We start from the raw sequence: 14,895 nt of genomic DNA on the forward strand, positions 1-14,895 counted from the left end.
GGGGAGAGGCTCCTCACAGCTGCCGCTCCTCAAATGTTTTATTTCCTGCTCGGTGTAAGCCTGGATTGACCCGCAGCAGCAGTAAATGTCCCGAGCAAGCACCGATGTCCCTGAAAGGAGTCAAAGCACCAGGAAACCCACGAGGAAACCCAGAGCGGGTTGTGTGCACCTCGGGGAGCTCTGGGAGGAGGTGACAGCGCTGTTGTGGGGCTGCTGGCACGGGGACACGAGTGTCCCTTTCCCATTCCAGGTATCTGCCCGTCCCAAAGGACACGGGGAGATGGCAGGGAGCTGGGGGCTGTCGGACCCTTTGCTGGGGCTGAGGAACAGGCCTGGCCCAGGAGCCTTTCCCGGGAGCTCGGTCTGGCACAGGGATGCTGCCATCACACGGTGCCGGGAATTCCCGGTGAGGCGGGACCTGCGGCCCGGAGAGGGCTGCGTGGGTGTGTGGCTTCGTTTATTTTCTTAATTAAAAAACAACAACAAAGAGGCAGAGGATGGACACGGAGCGAGACACGACGGCTTCTTGTGTTTACCACCGAAAAGCTGCCCGGGACGGCAGCGGCTCCGGTGCAACCTCCCGGTTCCGTTTTGCGGGCAAAGCTGCGGTGCCGGACGCGGGGTTCCGCACCGCGGGGCTGGAGGGTCCGTGCGGTGCCGGGGATCCCGCGTGGGGCGGCGGGAGCGGCCCGAGCCCGGTCCCTTCTCGCTCCCCTCCGGTCCCGCAAGGGTTAAACCGCGGCTCCGCCCCCTCGTTCTCCTCTCGGCCTCCCTTGATTGACACCCGCGCGCCGGCCGGGCTGGGGCTGACCAATGGGGAGGCAGCTCCTCGCGCCCCACGTGGGGGCGGCCGCGCTGGGCGCGCTCCCATTGGCTGGCGGCGGGGGCGCCTGCCCGCACGGGCCAGGCCCCACGTGGAGCTGGCGCTCGCGCCCGTTCATTGATCGCGCTCCGCAGAGCGGCGGCCGCGCGGGCGGGGCGGGGCGGGGCGGGGCGGGGCGGGGGCTCGGCCCGGCTCGGCTGCGCTCGGCTGGACTCGGCTCGGCCCGGCCCGGCTCGGCTCGGTTCGGCTGCACTCGGCTGGACTCGGCCCGGCCCGGCCCGCCCCGCCGCAGGGGCGCGCGCCTGGGGCCGGGGCCGGGTCTGGGACCCGCAGCGCGGTGAGTCCCTGAGTCCCGTCCTGTCCCGTCCCGTCCCGGTTCGGCTCGCCTCGGCTCGCTGTCCGCCGGCCGGGGTCCGGCCGCGCTCGGGGCTGGCTGGGCGGCCGGGCCGGTGCCGCCCCGCGGCCGTACCTGCGGCGGGCGGCGCGGGGCCATTGTCTGCGCGGCGCGGGGGGCCGGGGCTGGGCGGCTCCGCCGAGCCCGGGGGGAGCCCCGGGGCCCGCGGGAACCGGGGGGGGGGGCGCTGCGGGCGGGGCTCCCGGGCAGCGCCGGGCGGTGACCCCCGGTTCTTCTCCAGGGCCTGATCCGGAGCTGGGAGCGGTGTCCCGGGCCTGTCCCGCGCCTGCGGCGGGGCCCGCGCGGCCGGAGGGTGCCGGGCCTGTCCGGTGCCGAGGATGTTCCCGCAGAACAGGCCCCCGGTGAGCCCCCGTCCCCTCTCAGCCATGCCAGCCCGGCCCTGCGCCCCCGAGCCCGGTGATGCTCGGTGCTGACCCACAGCCGAGCGCCGGTACCGCGGGCGATGCTCGGAGCCAGTGCCGGTACCGCGGGTGATGCTCGGAGCGGTGCCGGGGCTCTTCCCAAAGCCGGGCTGGGCTTTGTGGGGTGCCCGGAGCGGGATTCAGGGGCCGGGAGGGATGGTGGGACGGGGATGGACAGGCTCGGAGCTCAGTGTGTGGTGGCCACCAGGTCTGTGCCATGCCCAGTGCCACCCTTGGTCGTTCATCCCTTCTGGCTCTGTGGTCACACCAGTGCTGACAAGGCCCTTGGTGCCTGGTCGGGAGCAGTTTCCTCTCCAGTAACTCCTTGTGCAACCTCCTGCATGTGCTGCCCTCCCAGATGTGCCCACAGCCTCTTCCCCGGGAGCAGGGATGCCCTGGGGGACGTGCCAGCCTTGCTGGGCAGCAGCAGGAGGTGACCCTGGAGGTGCCATCTCTGCCTAGGCCCATCTCCAGGCACCCTCTGCTGCCTCAGGAGCTGCCGTTGCTGCCAGTGCCATCCCCAGCACCCCCCAGTCCCTCAAGCTGACTTACCCAGAGACCTTGGATCGCATCAAGGAGGAATTCCAGTTCCTGCAGAACCAATACCACAGGTGAGAAGCTGCCAGAGCTCACCTGGGGGAACTGGGCACTTCAGTGATGCTGGCTCCTCCTGGCACTGGGCAGCACCATCCAGGGTGGACTGGTCCTTCCAGAGGATGGCTGTGCCAAGCATCACCTTGGTAGCTTGAAATGAGAGAGGCAAACTCAACCTTTGCCTGCCAAAAGCCCCAGGAGGAGGTGCTGGCTTCCAGCAGCGAGCTCCTGGGCTGAGTCAGAGCCATCACTGGGACCTGGAGTCCCTCTGATCCCCGAGGCTGCTGCCCAGGATCATCTCCCCATCCTCTGGAGTCCCTGTGATCCCTGAGGCTGCCCAGGATCATCTCCCCATCCCCTGGAGTCCCTGTGATCCCTGAGGCTGCCCAGGATCGCCTCCCCTTCCCCACACTGTGCAGGTTTAAATGCAGCTGAGCTTTGCAGCTCACTCCATTTGGGAAGCAGATGCTGGGGAGGGGGTGAAGAGTCCGTGCAAATTGCTCCCTGATGCCCAGATCCCTTTGGTGTCCACCTCCTCTTCGTCAGCCCCTTCCTGCCCTCTTTCAGGTGGTTTTCTTGGCTCGTGCTGGGAGGTGGGATTGGGGCTGAGAGGAGGCTGAAGCGCTGGGAGGGCTCCTGCTCTGTCCATCCTGTCACTTGGGAGGAACAAGGGGGGGTTTGCTCCTTCTCCCTCTCTCTCCTCTTTATTTTCACAGCTTGAAGTTAGAATGTGAAAAGCTGGCAACAGAAAAAACAGAAATCCAGCGTCATTATGTCATGGTTAGTGAGCTCCACCTGAAAGGAGAAGGGTGGTGTGGGATCTCCTCTGAACCATCAAAGCACATGCAGGGATGCTTTGCCTTCCCTTTGCTTTTGGGTTCTGTGGCCAGGCCCTGAGACCTGGTTTTGTGGCTGTTCCTGTCTGGTTTCCCCCCAGAAAGATCCATGGTGTTGGAGCAGGACGTTCTGCCTCAGCTTGTGGTGGCAAATCTGCTCCTGTGTGGGTTGATCCCATTCCTGGAGGAGTCCTGGGAGGGCTGTGTCCATCCTGTGGGCTTCAGCTGTGTGCCAGAGCCCCCTGTGCTGTGCCAGAGCCACCTGTGCCGTGCCAGAGCCCCCTGTACTGTGCCTAAGCCCCCTCTGCTCCTGGGAGAGGAGCTGGGGACCCTGCTGTCCCCATGGCCTGGCCACACCTCAGCTGTTTGTGGCCAGGCTGAGCTGCTGTGCCAGCACCACAGAGGATTTTCTGCTTGGGAGCTCCCCTGGTCTCCAGAGCTGAGCTGATGCAGATTTCTTTCCCTCACAGTACTACGAGATGTCCTATGGCCTGAACATCGAGATGCACAAACAGGTGAGTGTGGCTGGGTTTGGAGCTCTCTCCACCTCCTTGGTCCCATCTCCCTGGCCCCATTTTACCGCCTGGGCTCTTCACAGACAGCATGGGAAGCTTCTCCCTGCTGCAGCCCAGGAAATTCAGTGTTTGTGGGGGATGTGTCCTCCTCCCTGTGCTTTGTGTTGCTCTGTGCTGTGGCCTTGGCTGCCTCCTTAGGTCCCCACACAGGTCTGTGCTCTGGTTTTGGGTTCAGGGTGCCCTGCCTGGACTGTGATGCCTCCTTAGGTCCCCACACAGGTCTGGGCTCTGGTTTTGGGTTCAGGGTGCCCTGCCTGGACTGTGGTGCTGCTGTTGTGTCAGGCAGAGAGGGATGGTGGAGGATTTGTGCTTGCATGGCCGCTCACACCGGTTGTGAGTGTTGCAAAGGAGACTGGTTTATTCCTCAGGGCAAGGGGGGCTGCAGGGTCACAGCAAGCTGAGAGGCTCTGGATTAACACCTTTCCAAGTGGGCCAGGGCTGAGGAGCATCCTGAGGAGAAAGGAGGGTTTGTTCTGTGGGGTGGGTGCAGGATGGGCTCTCCGGGGGCTCAGCTCTGCGCATCCTCCCTCGCTGCTTCCCCTCCCTCCCTTCCTCAGCTCCCTCCCTCCCTCCCTTCCTCCCCTGAGCCGAGCTCTGGGTCACACCAGCTGCTCTGAGACAGAAGGTTTCTCCTCATCTATTTTTAAAGAGGCTGCGGAGGAGCCTGGCGAGGAGGCGCCGCCGCCTTCCTGCCCGCCCCGCGCCCGCCGACGCCAACTGTTGCACAGGAGGGCAGTGCTGGCCCTGTCCCCGTGCCAGGGCAGGATCTCAGCCACTCCTGCCCGCTCTGTGCCCGCTGGGAGGGTGTTCTGCCCCTCTGGGATGCCCTCCTTGCCCCGGCGTCCCTGCTGATGCTGCCCTTGTGAGAGCAGTTCTGGGGTCAGTTCTGTCCCTGGGGCAGTTCTGGGGGTCTCTGGGACAATTCTGGGGTCAGTTCTGTCCCTGGGACAGTTCTGGGGTCAGTTCTGTCCCTGGGACAGTTCTGGGGGTCCCTGGGACAGTTCTGGGGTCAGTTCTGTGTCTGGGACAGTTCTGGGGTCAGTTCTGTCTCTGGGACAGTTTTGGGTTAATTTCTGTCTCTGGGACAGTTCTGGGGTCATTTCTGTCTCTGGGACAGTTCTGGGGTCATTTCTGTCCCTGGGACCCTTCGGCCTTTGGTCTCCTCTGGAGGCTGAGAAGGGGGTCTGGGTTCTGCCCCCTCCTCTCAGCCCTGTGCTGGCTCCGTGGTGTTTCCATCCTCCCCACCAGGGTGGACAGGGAGCTCTTTGGGGCTTGGGGCAGCCTGCCCGGGGTCTGTCCGGCCCTGCAGAGCTGCGAGCTGCTCTCCTCTGGCTGCTGTTCCCTCCCAGCCCTCTCAGGCTCGTGTTTGCTGCCAGCCCCAGGTGCCGCTGGCCGCCGGCCAGGGAGCTGTCGGCACTTTTAACAAGGGCCCCGAGTCTGCTCTGACAGCCCCGGCCATTGTGTGAGACCAGAACGGGAACGGGCTCAGCCTGGGGGCTCTGTCCCTCCTCCCCTTCCCCCAAATCCTGCCCTGCTCACGGGCACAGGCAGGTCCTGAGGGCAGAGCAGGTCCTGAGGGCACAGCAGGTCCTGAGGGCACAGCACAGGCAGGTCCTGAGGGCACAGCAGGTCCTGAGGGCACAGGCAGGTCCTGAGGGCACAGCAGGTCCTGAGGGCACAGCACAGCAGGTCCTGAGGGCACAGCAGGTCCTGAGGGCACAGCACAGGCAGGTCCTGAGTGCTGCTGCCTGCCCTAGAGCTCCTGCCCAACATGGGCTGAGGCCATGATGTGCTGTGCCTCTGTCCCTGCTGTGCCCCCTGTCCCCAGGTGCTCAAGGGCCAAGGTTTGGGGTTTGTTTGGGGGGAAATGGGGCTGAGGCCATGCTGTGGTGTGGCCTCTGTCCCTACTGTGCCCCGTGTCCCCAGGGGCTCCCCAGGTGCTCATCAGCAAGGGCCAAGTGTGGCGTTTTGCTCTGGGTTTGTCTGGGGGGAAATGGGGCTGAGGTGTGGGGTTTTGCTCTGGGTTTGTTTAGGGAGAAATGGGGCTGGGGGCTGGCTGTGCTGTGCCTCTGTCCCTACTGTGCCCCCTGTCCCCAGATGCTCATCACCAAGGGCCAAGGTTTGGGGTTTTCTCTGGGTTTTTTTGAGGGGGAAATGGGGCTGAGGTGTGGGGTTTTGTTCTGGGGTTTTTTTGGGGGAGAAATGGGGCTGGGGGCTGGCTGTGGTGTGGTCTCTGTCCTTGCTATGCTCAGTGTCCCCAGATGCTCATCACCAAGGGCCAAGTGTGGGGTTTTCTCTGGATTTTTTGGAGGGGAAATGGGGCTGGGGTCTGGCTGTGCTGTGCCTCTGTCCTTGCTATGCTCAGTGTCCCCAGGTGCTCATCACCAAGGTCCAAGGTTTGGGGTTTTCTCTGGGTTTTTTTGGGGGGAAATGGGGCTGGGGTCTGGCTGTGCTGTGCCTCTGTCCCTGCTGTGCCCCGTGTCCCCACGGGCTCATCACAAAGGGCCAAGTGTGGGGTTTTCTCTGGGTTTTTTGGGGGGAAATGGGGCTGAGGCCATGCTGTGGTGTGCCTCTGTCCTTGCCATGCTCAGTGTCCCCAGGTGCTCATCACCAAGGGCCACGGTTTGGGGTTTTCTCTGGGTTTTTTTGGGGGGGAAATGGGGCTGGGGTCTGGCTGTGCTGCTGCAGCTCTGCAAGCAGCCACAGCCTTGGCAGGAGAGGATCAAAACAAGAACGAGCAGGAGACGTTAATTTATATTTTTTTTCTTATTGTTGCTTTGTTTTTGGCGTGGAAAGGGGCCTGTAGCTCTCTACAAAAGCACCTCCCCGAATCTGCCTGGCCTTGGGCTCGCTCACCGAGAGCCGGAGGGGAGGCGACGCCGGTGCTGGTGGCTGGGGGTGGGGGGGGGCTGCAAACAGCGCGATCGTTTTTCATGCTGAGAGCGTTAAAGTGCCAGTAAATTGCACATTAACGAGTGCGAGTGAATTGGAGGCAGCTCTCCCCAAGGAGCTGCTGCCCATCAGTGCATTAGGGAAGAGAATCCATCACTGCCGGCCCCGGGAGACAGCTAAATCCTTCCCAGAACTGCCGGCTGCCAAATCTCCTCGCTCCCCCCCTCCTCCTCCTCCTCTTCCTTTCTTTTCTTTCTCTTTTTTTTCCTCCCCTCCTCAGAAGGGGAAGCGAGGGCAGGTGCCAGATTTGTTTCTGTGCTTTGGGGCTGGCAGGAGCAGAGCAGCTGCTCTGGAGGGCAGCATGGGAGTGACCCTGGCTCTGTGTGCCCACCCTGGCCGTGCCCCCTCACCCTGGCACTCACCTGGGCCTGGGAGATGTGCCCGAGGTCCTGGCAGGGAAATCCAGGGCTCAGTTCTGTCTCTAGGGCGTGGGAGATGTGCCCGAGGTCCTGGCAGGGAAATCCAGGGGTCAGTTCTGTCTCTAGGGCGTGGGAGATGTGCCCAAGGTCCTCAGAGGGAAATCCAGGGCTCAGTTCTGTCCCTGGGGCATGGGAGATGTGCCCGAGGTCCTAGCAGGGAAATCCAGGGGTCAGTTCTGTCCCTGGGGCATGGGAGATGTGCTCACAGTGAAATCCAGGGGTCAGTTCTGTCCCTGAGGTTTGGGAGATGTGCCCAAGGTCCTCAGAGGGAAATCCAGGGCTCGGTTCTGTCCCTGGCAGGGGGTGCCATAGGAAAAGGGGCTCTGTGAGCTGTCAGGGGGTGCCATGGGGCCCTGGAAAGTGGCAGGGAGTGCCATAGGTACATGGGGGCCCTGGAAGCTGGATTGGGGGTGCCATAGGGCTCTGGAAGGTGGCAGTGGGGTGCTGTAGGAGCACAGGGCTCTTCAAGATGGCAGGGGGGGTGCCATGGGAACATGGGGGCTCTGGAAGATGGCAGAGGATGCCATGGGGCTCTGGAAGATGGCAGAGGGTGCCATGGGGCTCTGTGAGCTGGCAGAGGGTGCCATGGGGCTCTGGAAGGTGGCAGGGGGTGCCATGGGGCTCTGGAAGGTGGCAGAGGGTGCCATGGGGCTCTGTGAGCTGGCAGGGGGTGCCGTGGGGCCCTGGAAGCTGGCAGAGGGTGCCATGGGGCTCTGGAAGGTTGTAGGGGATGCCGTGGGGCTCTGTGAGCTGGCAGAGGGTGCCATGGGGCTCTGGAAGGTTGTAGGGGATGCCATGGGGCTCTGTGAGCTGGCAGAGGGTGCCATGGGGCTCTGGAAGGTGGCAGGGGGTGCCACAGGAGCATGGCACTGCACAGCACGAGACGCTGCTCTCCCTCCCCACGCTCTGAGCTCTTGATTGCCAGCGGCACTCGAGTGCTGCAGAAAAACAGCAGCTGGAAGGAGAGCACCTCTCTAGGGCTTCCTCCGGGCCGGGAGGGCGGCAAGGGGCGGGTGTGGTGCCATGGAGGCTGCCTGGAGGGCAGGGGGAGCCTGCAGGGCTGGGGCTGCTGGGCTGGGGGCTTGCTCAGGGCTGGCCTCGGTGCCATGAGCCTGGGGGGCTTCATGTCCCTGCCAAGGAGGAGCTGGAAGCCATCCCAGGGCCCTCAGGGTGGGGATGGAGCGTGCTGGGGTTTGAAGGAGGTGTTGCTGTGAACAGGAATTGTCACCCCAGGGTGGTTCTGCTGAGCAGCCCTCGGGCTGGGTGTCAGCACCCTGAGATTGCCCTCACCCCCGTGGTGAGGGGGCTCTGCTGGCAGCACTGGGGTCCCTCAGGGTGGCCCTGATGGGATCTGTTTCTCCTCCCCTGCCAGACGGAGATCGCCAAGCGGCTCAACGTGATCTGCGCCCAGCTCATCCCGTTCCTGTCTCAGGAGGTGGGTGAGCCCTCGGGCCCAGCCAGGTGTGCAGAGCTCCTGTGGGGCCCAGGGGAAGGAACCAGCCTGCCCCAGCCTGCCCCAGCCGCTGTGTTTGTCCCCACAGCACCAGCAGCAGGTGGTCCAGGCTGTGGAGCGAGCGAAGCAGGTGACTATGACCGACCTGAACGCGGCCATCGGGGTACGTCAACCCTCTGCCCGCCTCTGCAGGGCCACTCGGGCGTGCTGGCACCTCCCAGGCTCCTGCCATCCCTGGCCTGAGCCCCCCTCCTGCCCCTGGCTGCAGCCCTGCCCCTCGTGCAGCTGAATGGAGGGGAGGAGAGAGGCAGAGCAGGCTGGTTTGGGGCCTGCCAGCAGGATTTGGGGTGTAGGAGATGCAGCTGGGGAAGGGGGTGGTGGCTGGTGTGTGTCACTGTGTCCTGACAGCCTGGGTGGAAGGGGGCACCACCATCCCCACTCAGCTGTTCCCTGGAGACTGCAGCAGGTCCCACATCCAGCCCAGGGTGGGAGGGATGGGGTGGCCCCAGGACATTCCTGGGGACACCCTGAGTGCAGGCCCTGCCCCTCCACACCCAGGCCCCATTACTGACTGTCCCAGGGCTGCCACTTGCCCCTCACTTGCCCAGCAGCTGTCCTGGCACAGCCCTTTGACTGTGCCCTCCCCTCTCCTCTCCAGCACCAGCTGCAGACCCAGCACCTCTCCCACCACGCTCCCCCCATCCCGCTGACCCCCCACCCCTCTGGAATGCAGCCTGCTGGCCTGGCTGGCATCAGCAGTGCCTCAGGACTGCTGGCACTCTCGGGGGCACTGGGGGCCCAGGCCCAGCTCCTCGCCAAGGATGACAGAGGAGTCCATGACACAGAGCCCAGGGGTGAGTGTGGGGGAGTGTCCTGGCTTGAAAAGGAAGTGAGTTTTTTGGGAGTTTGGTGGTCAAACCAATTAATGCTGAGATTTGAATGTTGGCACCTGGTGTGGCCACTGAGGACATGGATACCATGGCAGGGAGGCAGAGTTTGGGCTGGCTGAGGGGATCTGAGTGAACATGGGAGGCTTGCAACTGTGGGGGATTTGGGTGGGAACATCCTCCAGTGACCAGCACCCTCTGGGAGGGGGGTGAGGTGGGCTGGTTGGTTGGGGAGGGTTTAGGAGAACCCTGATGGTGGGGAAGGGTCTGGGACCACCCTGCTGCTGTCATGCTGGTCTGGCCCTGCTGTGAACACCCCAGCAGCCATGGGTGAAGTGGGTGATGTTCCTGAGGGGCTCTTGGTGGTGACACAGTGTCCCCCTTTCCCTCCTCCTCCTCCTCCTCCTGCTGCTCCTCTGCATTGCCACAGCGACAGACCGAGACCCCGGCCCCGTGAGTGCATTTTTCTTGTCTTGCACCATTCCGTGGTGGCACCAGCTGTGCTCAGGACACAGGGCTGGGCTGGGGCACTCCATGCTCCTGGAGGCAGCCCTGCCTGTGCCAGGAGCTGGGCAGAGCACCCCCAGCCACTGGCACTGTCCCTCACCCAGAGCTCCCTGGCGCTGTCGAACGGGGAGCGCGCGCGAGCCATCGCCGAGTACCTGAGCAGCAGCAAGAAGAGGAAGGTGGAGGAGAAGGACTTTGTTACAGATTATGTGAGCCCAGGGCTGGGGGGCTTGGGGTGACCCCATCCTCCCCTGTGGAGCGAGGAATGGAGCTGCCTGGCAGGCAGGAGCGAGGGTGGCTGCAGCTCCTCTGGCTCCAACCGCGCTCCGCATTTCAGGGCAGCGATGCAGACAAGAGTGAGGACAACTTGGTGGTGGATGAGGTCAGTGTGCTGGGACATTGGGAAGGGTCTGGGGTCAGTGTGCTGGGACACTGGGAGGGCTGTGGGCTCAGTGTGTGCTGTCCACCCCAAGGGTGGGCCTAACAGGCTACTCCAGGCAGAGGTGGGCATCTCAGCGAGGTGCCAGTGGCAGCAGTGAGCCCCAGGATCCAGGCTGGCAGCCTGGCCCTTGCTTGAGCCACCATAACCTGGTCCATCCCTGCCCTCCAGCCTGCTCTGCTCCCTGCTGATTTCCCTCCCTCCCCAGGACCCCTCTTCCCCGCACAGCGTCCACTCCTACTCGTCCCGGGAGAACGGGGTGGAGAAGGTCCCGCTGGGCAGGAAGGAGGCCGTGCCCCTCAGCCCGACCTCCATGGCCTCCTCCAGCAGCACGTCCCCGTCTCGGAGCAAGGATGCACCCACGGTATGTGTGACTCACTTGGGGCTGTGCTTGTGTCCTTGCTGGGCTCAGCTCACAGAGTGGCCATGGGTACCCCTGCCTCCAAACCCATAGGGCAAAGTGCTGGAGCGACAGGGAGGTCCCACAGACCCTTCAGCACTGGCTGAGCTGGGCTGTCACTGAGGGGGAGCCAACAGGGACCCCCTGGCAGGGGCGTGGTGCAGTTGCCACCTCCCCATTCTGTTCCTGGCAGGTGGAGAAGGCAGGAACACCCAGCCTGAAGTCCAGCACGCCCACCTCCCAGGGTGACACCCTGCCAGGCTCCAGCAGCGCCCAGCAGTTCCGCCCCACCGCTGCCAAGGTCCCCATGGACCCGCTGGGTGAGCTTGGCCCCGCTGGGGCCCGGGTGGGTCCCCAAGCTCTGTCTGCAGGGCCCCATCCCTTCACTCTGCCTCTCCCCCAGCAGCCCTGGGCCTGAGGAATCCTCTGGGAGTGCAGAGCCCCTACTCAGCCGCCTTTGGCTTGGCCCACCCTGCTGTCAACGGGGACGTGGCCGGGAGCGGCGCCTACGCCAGCCTGCACCTGATGTCCCCGCAGCTCAACGGGGCCGCGGCCGCCGGGGGCTACGGGCGCTCGCCCCTGGTGAGTGAGATCGTCCCCGTGGGGCTGTGGGCTCACAGAGTGTGAGCCACCCTCACCCCACTGTCCCCTGCAGGTGGGCTACGACCCGCACCCCCACATGCGCGTCCCGGGGCTGGTGGCCGGCATGCAAGTGGGGAGCTCGGGCAAGCCGTAAGTGGGGCTGGGCTGGAGGGGCTGTGCTGGGGGAGGAGGGGGTGTGGTGGCATTTGGGGGTGAATTTGGGCTGTGTGGACAAGCTGAGGGCAGCAGGGAGCAGAGCCTGGGGGAAAGCTGGGCTGTGGCTGTTGTGTGCCCAGCTGGCATCACTGGGTGTGTTCTGCTCATGGCTCTGACTCCAAACTGTGCTGCCTCTGTTGGACCTGCAGCCCCTGTCCAGGCAGGATCCTGCTCTGCTTCTCACTGCTCTACTCCCCTCCAGTGCCTTCTCCTTCCATGTCCTGTGCCTCCAAACCATGCTGCTTGTTGGTGCCACGGGCCTGTGGTGCCTGTTGGACCTGTGTGGCACCAGGCCCTGTCCATGCAGGATCCTGCTCTGCTTCTCACTGCTCTGCTCCCTTCCAGTGCCTTCTCCTTCCATGCCCTCTGCCTGCAGACCATGCTGCCTCTGTTAGACCTGCCTGGCCCCTGGCCACGCAGGATGCTGCTGTGTTTCTCACTGCTCTGCTCCCTTGCAGTGCCTACTCCTTCCACGTCAGCGCTGACGGGCAGATGCAGCCGGTGCCTTTCCCCCCCGACGCCCTGCTGGGCTCCGGCATCCCCCGGCACGCGCGGCAGCTGCACACCCTGAGCCACGGCGAGGTGGTCTGTGCTGTCACCATCAGCAACTCCACCAGACACGTCTACACCGGGGGCAAGGGCTGCGTCAAGGTCTGGGACGTGGGGCAGCCGGGCACCAAGACGGCCGTGGCTCAGCTGGACTGCCTGGTGAGGATGAGCAGGAGGAGGAGCAGGAGGAGGAGGAGCAGGAGTGCCTTTGGGCTGGGGCTGGCAAGGGGAATGTGGCCCTGCTGCAGTGGAGGGAGCAGAGGGTCCTTTCCCAGCTGCAGTGGGAGAAGGAGAAGTGTCTCCTGCAAGGCCCTGTGTGCTCATCATGTCCCCCTTGCCTTGCCCTGCTGCCTGTCCCCCCCGCTCAGAACCGTGACAACTACATCCGCTCCTGCAAGCTGCTCCCCGACGGCCGCAGCCTGATCGTGGGGGGGGAGGCCAGCACCCTGTCCATCTGGGACCTGGCAGCCCCCACGCCCCGCATCAAGGCTGAGCTCACCTCCTCTGCCCCCGCCTGCTACGCCCTGGCCATCAGCCCTGACGCCAAAGTCTGCTTCTCCTGCTGCAGCGATGGCAACATCGTGGTGTGGGACCTGCAGAACCAGACCCTGGTCAGGTGAGTTTGGGGCAGGGGCTCAGGGCAGGACTGCTGGGGACTCCTGGGGCCAGCATCCCCTCAGTCCCTGCAGCATGTCCCTGCCTGTCCCTGTGTGTGACCCTGGCCATGGGACAGTGCCTGTCCTTGCACTCCTCACTGCTGGCTGCTGCCCTGCCCACGCTCCGTGCTGCAGGTGCTACCTGCCCTGCCAGCTGTGCCCTCTCCCTCTCCATCTCCCTCTTTCCCAGGCAGTTTCAAGGCCACACAGATGGTGCCAGCTGCATTGACATCTCTAATGATGGCACCAAGCTGTGGACAGGGGGTCTGGACAACACCGTGCGCTGCTGGGACCTGCGGGAGGGCCGGCAGCTGCAGCAGCACGACTTCAGCTCCCAGGTAGGGCTGGAGGCCTCTGGCAGCACCTGGGGCCAGCTGGCACCTGCTGCTGGGCCACCCTGTGAGCCTGTGTGTCCCCTCAGATCTTCTCCCTGGGCTACTGCCCCATGGGAGAGTGGCTGGCCGTGGGCATGGAGAGCAGCAACGTGGAGATCCTGCATGTCACCAAACCCGACAAGTACCAGCTGCACCTCCACGAGAGCTGTGTCCTCTCTCTCAAATTCGCCTCCTGTGGTAGGCACACCTCTCCTGGCTCCCCCTTGCTCTGCAGCCTCATGGATGCCACCTCCACTTCTGTCTGTGTGTCACAGGGCTCGTTGCACTGGGGGCAAGCATTTGTTCTGGTAGCCAGCCTTGTCCTGGTGGTGATGGTCAGAGAAGGGGTGTCCACCCCTCTTGGAGCAGTGCTGGCTGCTGGAGCCAAACTCCTCTTTGTGTTCCCTTGGCTGCCTGTCTCTGTGTGTTTCACAGCCTGGGCAGGATCTGCTGCTGGCTCTGGTGAGGTGACAAGAGGCTGTTTTGTCCCTCCACAGGGAAGTGGTTTGTGAGCACGGGGAAGGACAACCTGCTCAACGCCTGGAGGACGCCCTACGGAGCCAGCATCTTCCAGGTGAGGGCTGGGGCTTCCTGGGCTGAGGCTGCCAGGAGCTGCCCAGCACAGCCCAGCTCTAATTATGTGCCAACCCCATAAGCTCATCCCTGCAGCCTCCCCAAGGAAGGGGGAGCTGGGACTTTGCTCTGAGGCTGCTTCTTGTGCTTCTTCCTGTTCTCTGCAGTCAAAGGAAACCTCCTCAGTCCTCAGCTGTGACATCTCCACGGACGACCAGTTCATCGTGACGGGCTCAGGGGACAAGAAAGCCACAGTTTATGAGATCATTTACTGAGCCCCAGAGGTGCCAACTGCAGGACAGGCAGCTGTCCATGGGGGGATGGACAGGTGGACTCTACCTGCCCTGCTGCTGACTTCCCAAAGAACGTGCAGCCAGTGGCTGTGGCATCCCAGCTGGAGGAGAGAGGAGAGGGGTGGAGGTGGCCCCGGGACCGTGGCCAGGCATGGTGCAGGCTGCTGCTCGGGGTGGATTTCCTGGGGACTTTCTCCTTGTTTTGTTCTTTGTGGGTTTCTTTCTAAATCTAGACTGTGGGAGTTGGAGATGGGGGGGGAGGTCTGGCATTGTTAGGGGTTTTGTTTGGGTGCTTTTTTTTTTAAATTTTTGTTTTTTAAGCTTTTTGTTGTGGGGTTTTTATTTGTTTAAGGCTCTGGGCCTGCCAGGGTGGATGGGCTCTGGCCTCACTTCCCTCTGTGCCTCCCAGGGTGTATTTAATAATAAAAACAAACCAAAAAAAAGGCAGCTGTGCCTTGTCCTGGGCAGTACCCTCAATGCTCTGTGTGGGTGGGATGGACCCGGGTGGGAAGGGGTGACAGCACAGCAGGAACCTTGTCCCTTTTGGTCACAACTTGCTGCTCCTTTCCTGTGCTGAGGAGGGTCTGAGGGGGCTCCTCAGTGGGCAGAGCCCAGCGCTGGCCCTGCTGGGGAGCAGCAGTGTGGGCACAGCGTGGTGCTGGCTCTGCCATGCCCCAGTGGAGCAGCCTCGGGCTCTGTGGGTGTGGGGGAGAGGAGAGGCCAGCCCCGGAGGAAGTGGTTTGTGAAGGAAATGAGATGCGAGCACTCAGCGCCTGCCTTATCGGTCTGGCTGCCTGCCAGCACTGCCGTGGGCAAGCAGGGCTGCTCCCAGGAGCCCGGGGCTGCCAAGGGCTGTGGTGTGGCAGCTGCTCTGGGCTCCTGCCCCCGGCCACAGCTCACCACAGGCACCACAGAGCGCTGCTGGAGCTGGGGCTGCCCTGGCAGGCCAGC

General features: G+C 63.6%; 1 protein-coding gene across 2 annotated transcripts; it reads left to right on the forward strand.

Annotated features, from left to right (window-relative positions):
* Positions 1-1,020: 1,020 nt before the first annotated feature.
* On the forward strand, positions 1,021-14,391 carry LOC129131187 (transducin-like enhancer protein 1). 2 transcript variants are annotated; one of them, XM_054650007.2, is made up of 21 exons: positions 1,021-1,160; positions 1,459-1,579; positions 2,102-2,250; positions 2,950-3,013; positions 3,540-3,584; positions 8,388-8,450; positions 8,557-8,631; positions 9,127-9,322; positions 9,786-9,808; positions 9,967-10,071; positions 10,200-10,244; positions 10,510-10,665; positions 10,895-11,021; positions 11,105-11,283; positions 11,357-11,433; positions 11,958-12,207; positions 12,417-12,664; positions 12,895-13,042; positions 13,126-13,276; positions 13,576-13,652; positions 13,819-14,391. In XM_054650007.2, the coding sequence occupies exons 2-21, from the start codon at positions 1,556-1,558 to the stop codon at positions 13,924-13,926; spliced, it is 2,310 nt and encodes a 769-aa protein (XP_054505982.2). In that variant the 5' UTR covers positions 1,021-1,160; positions 1,459-1,555; the 3' UTR covers positions 13,927-14,391. The 2 variants fall into 2 exon arrangements, with proteins under 2 accessions (XP_054505982.2, XP_077047670.1); XM_077191555.1 differs by having other exon boundaries at positions 11,108-11,283.
* The last annotated feature ends 504 nt before the right edge of the window (positions 14,392-14,895 follow it).

The sequence above is a fragment of the Agelaius phoeniceus genome, chromosome 29 (assembly GCF_051311805.1).
Source record: "Agelaius phoeniceus isolate bAgePho1 chromosome 29, bAgePho1.hap1, whole genome shotgun sequence".
Taxonomy (NCBI): Eukaryota; Metazoa; Chordata; class Aves; order Passeriformes; family Icteridae; genus Agelaius; species Agelaius phoeniceus.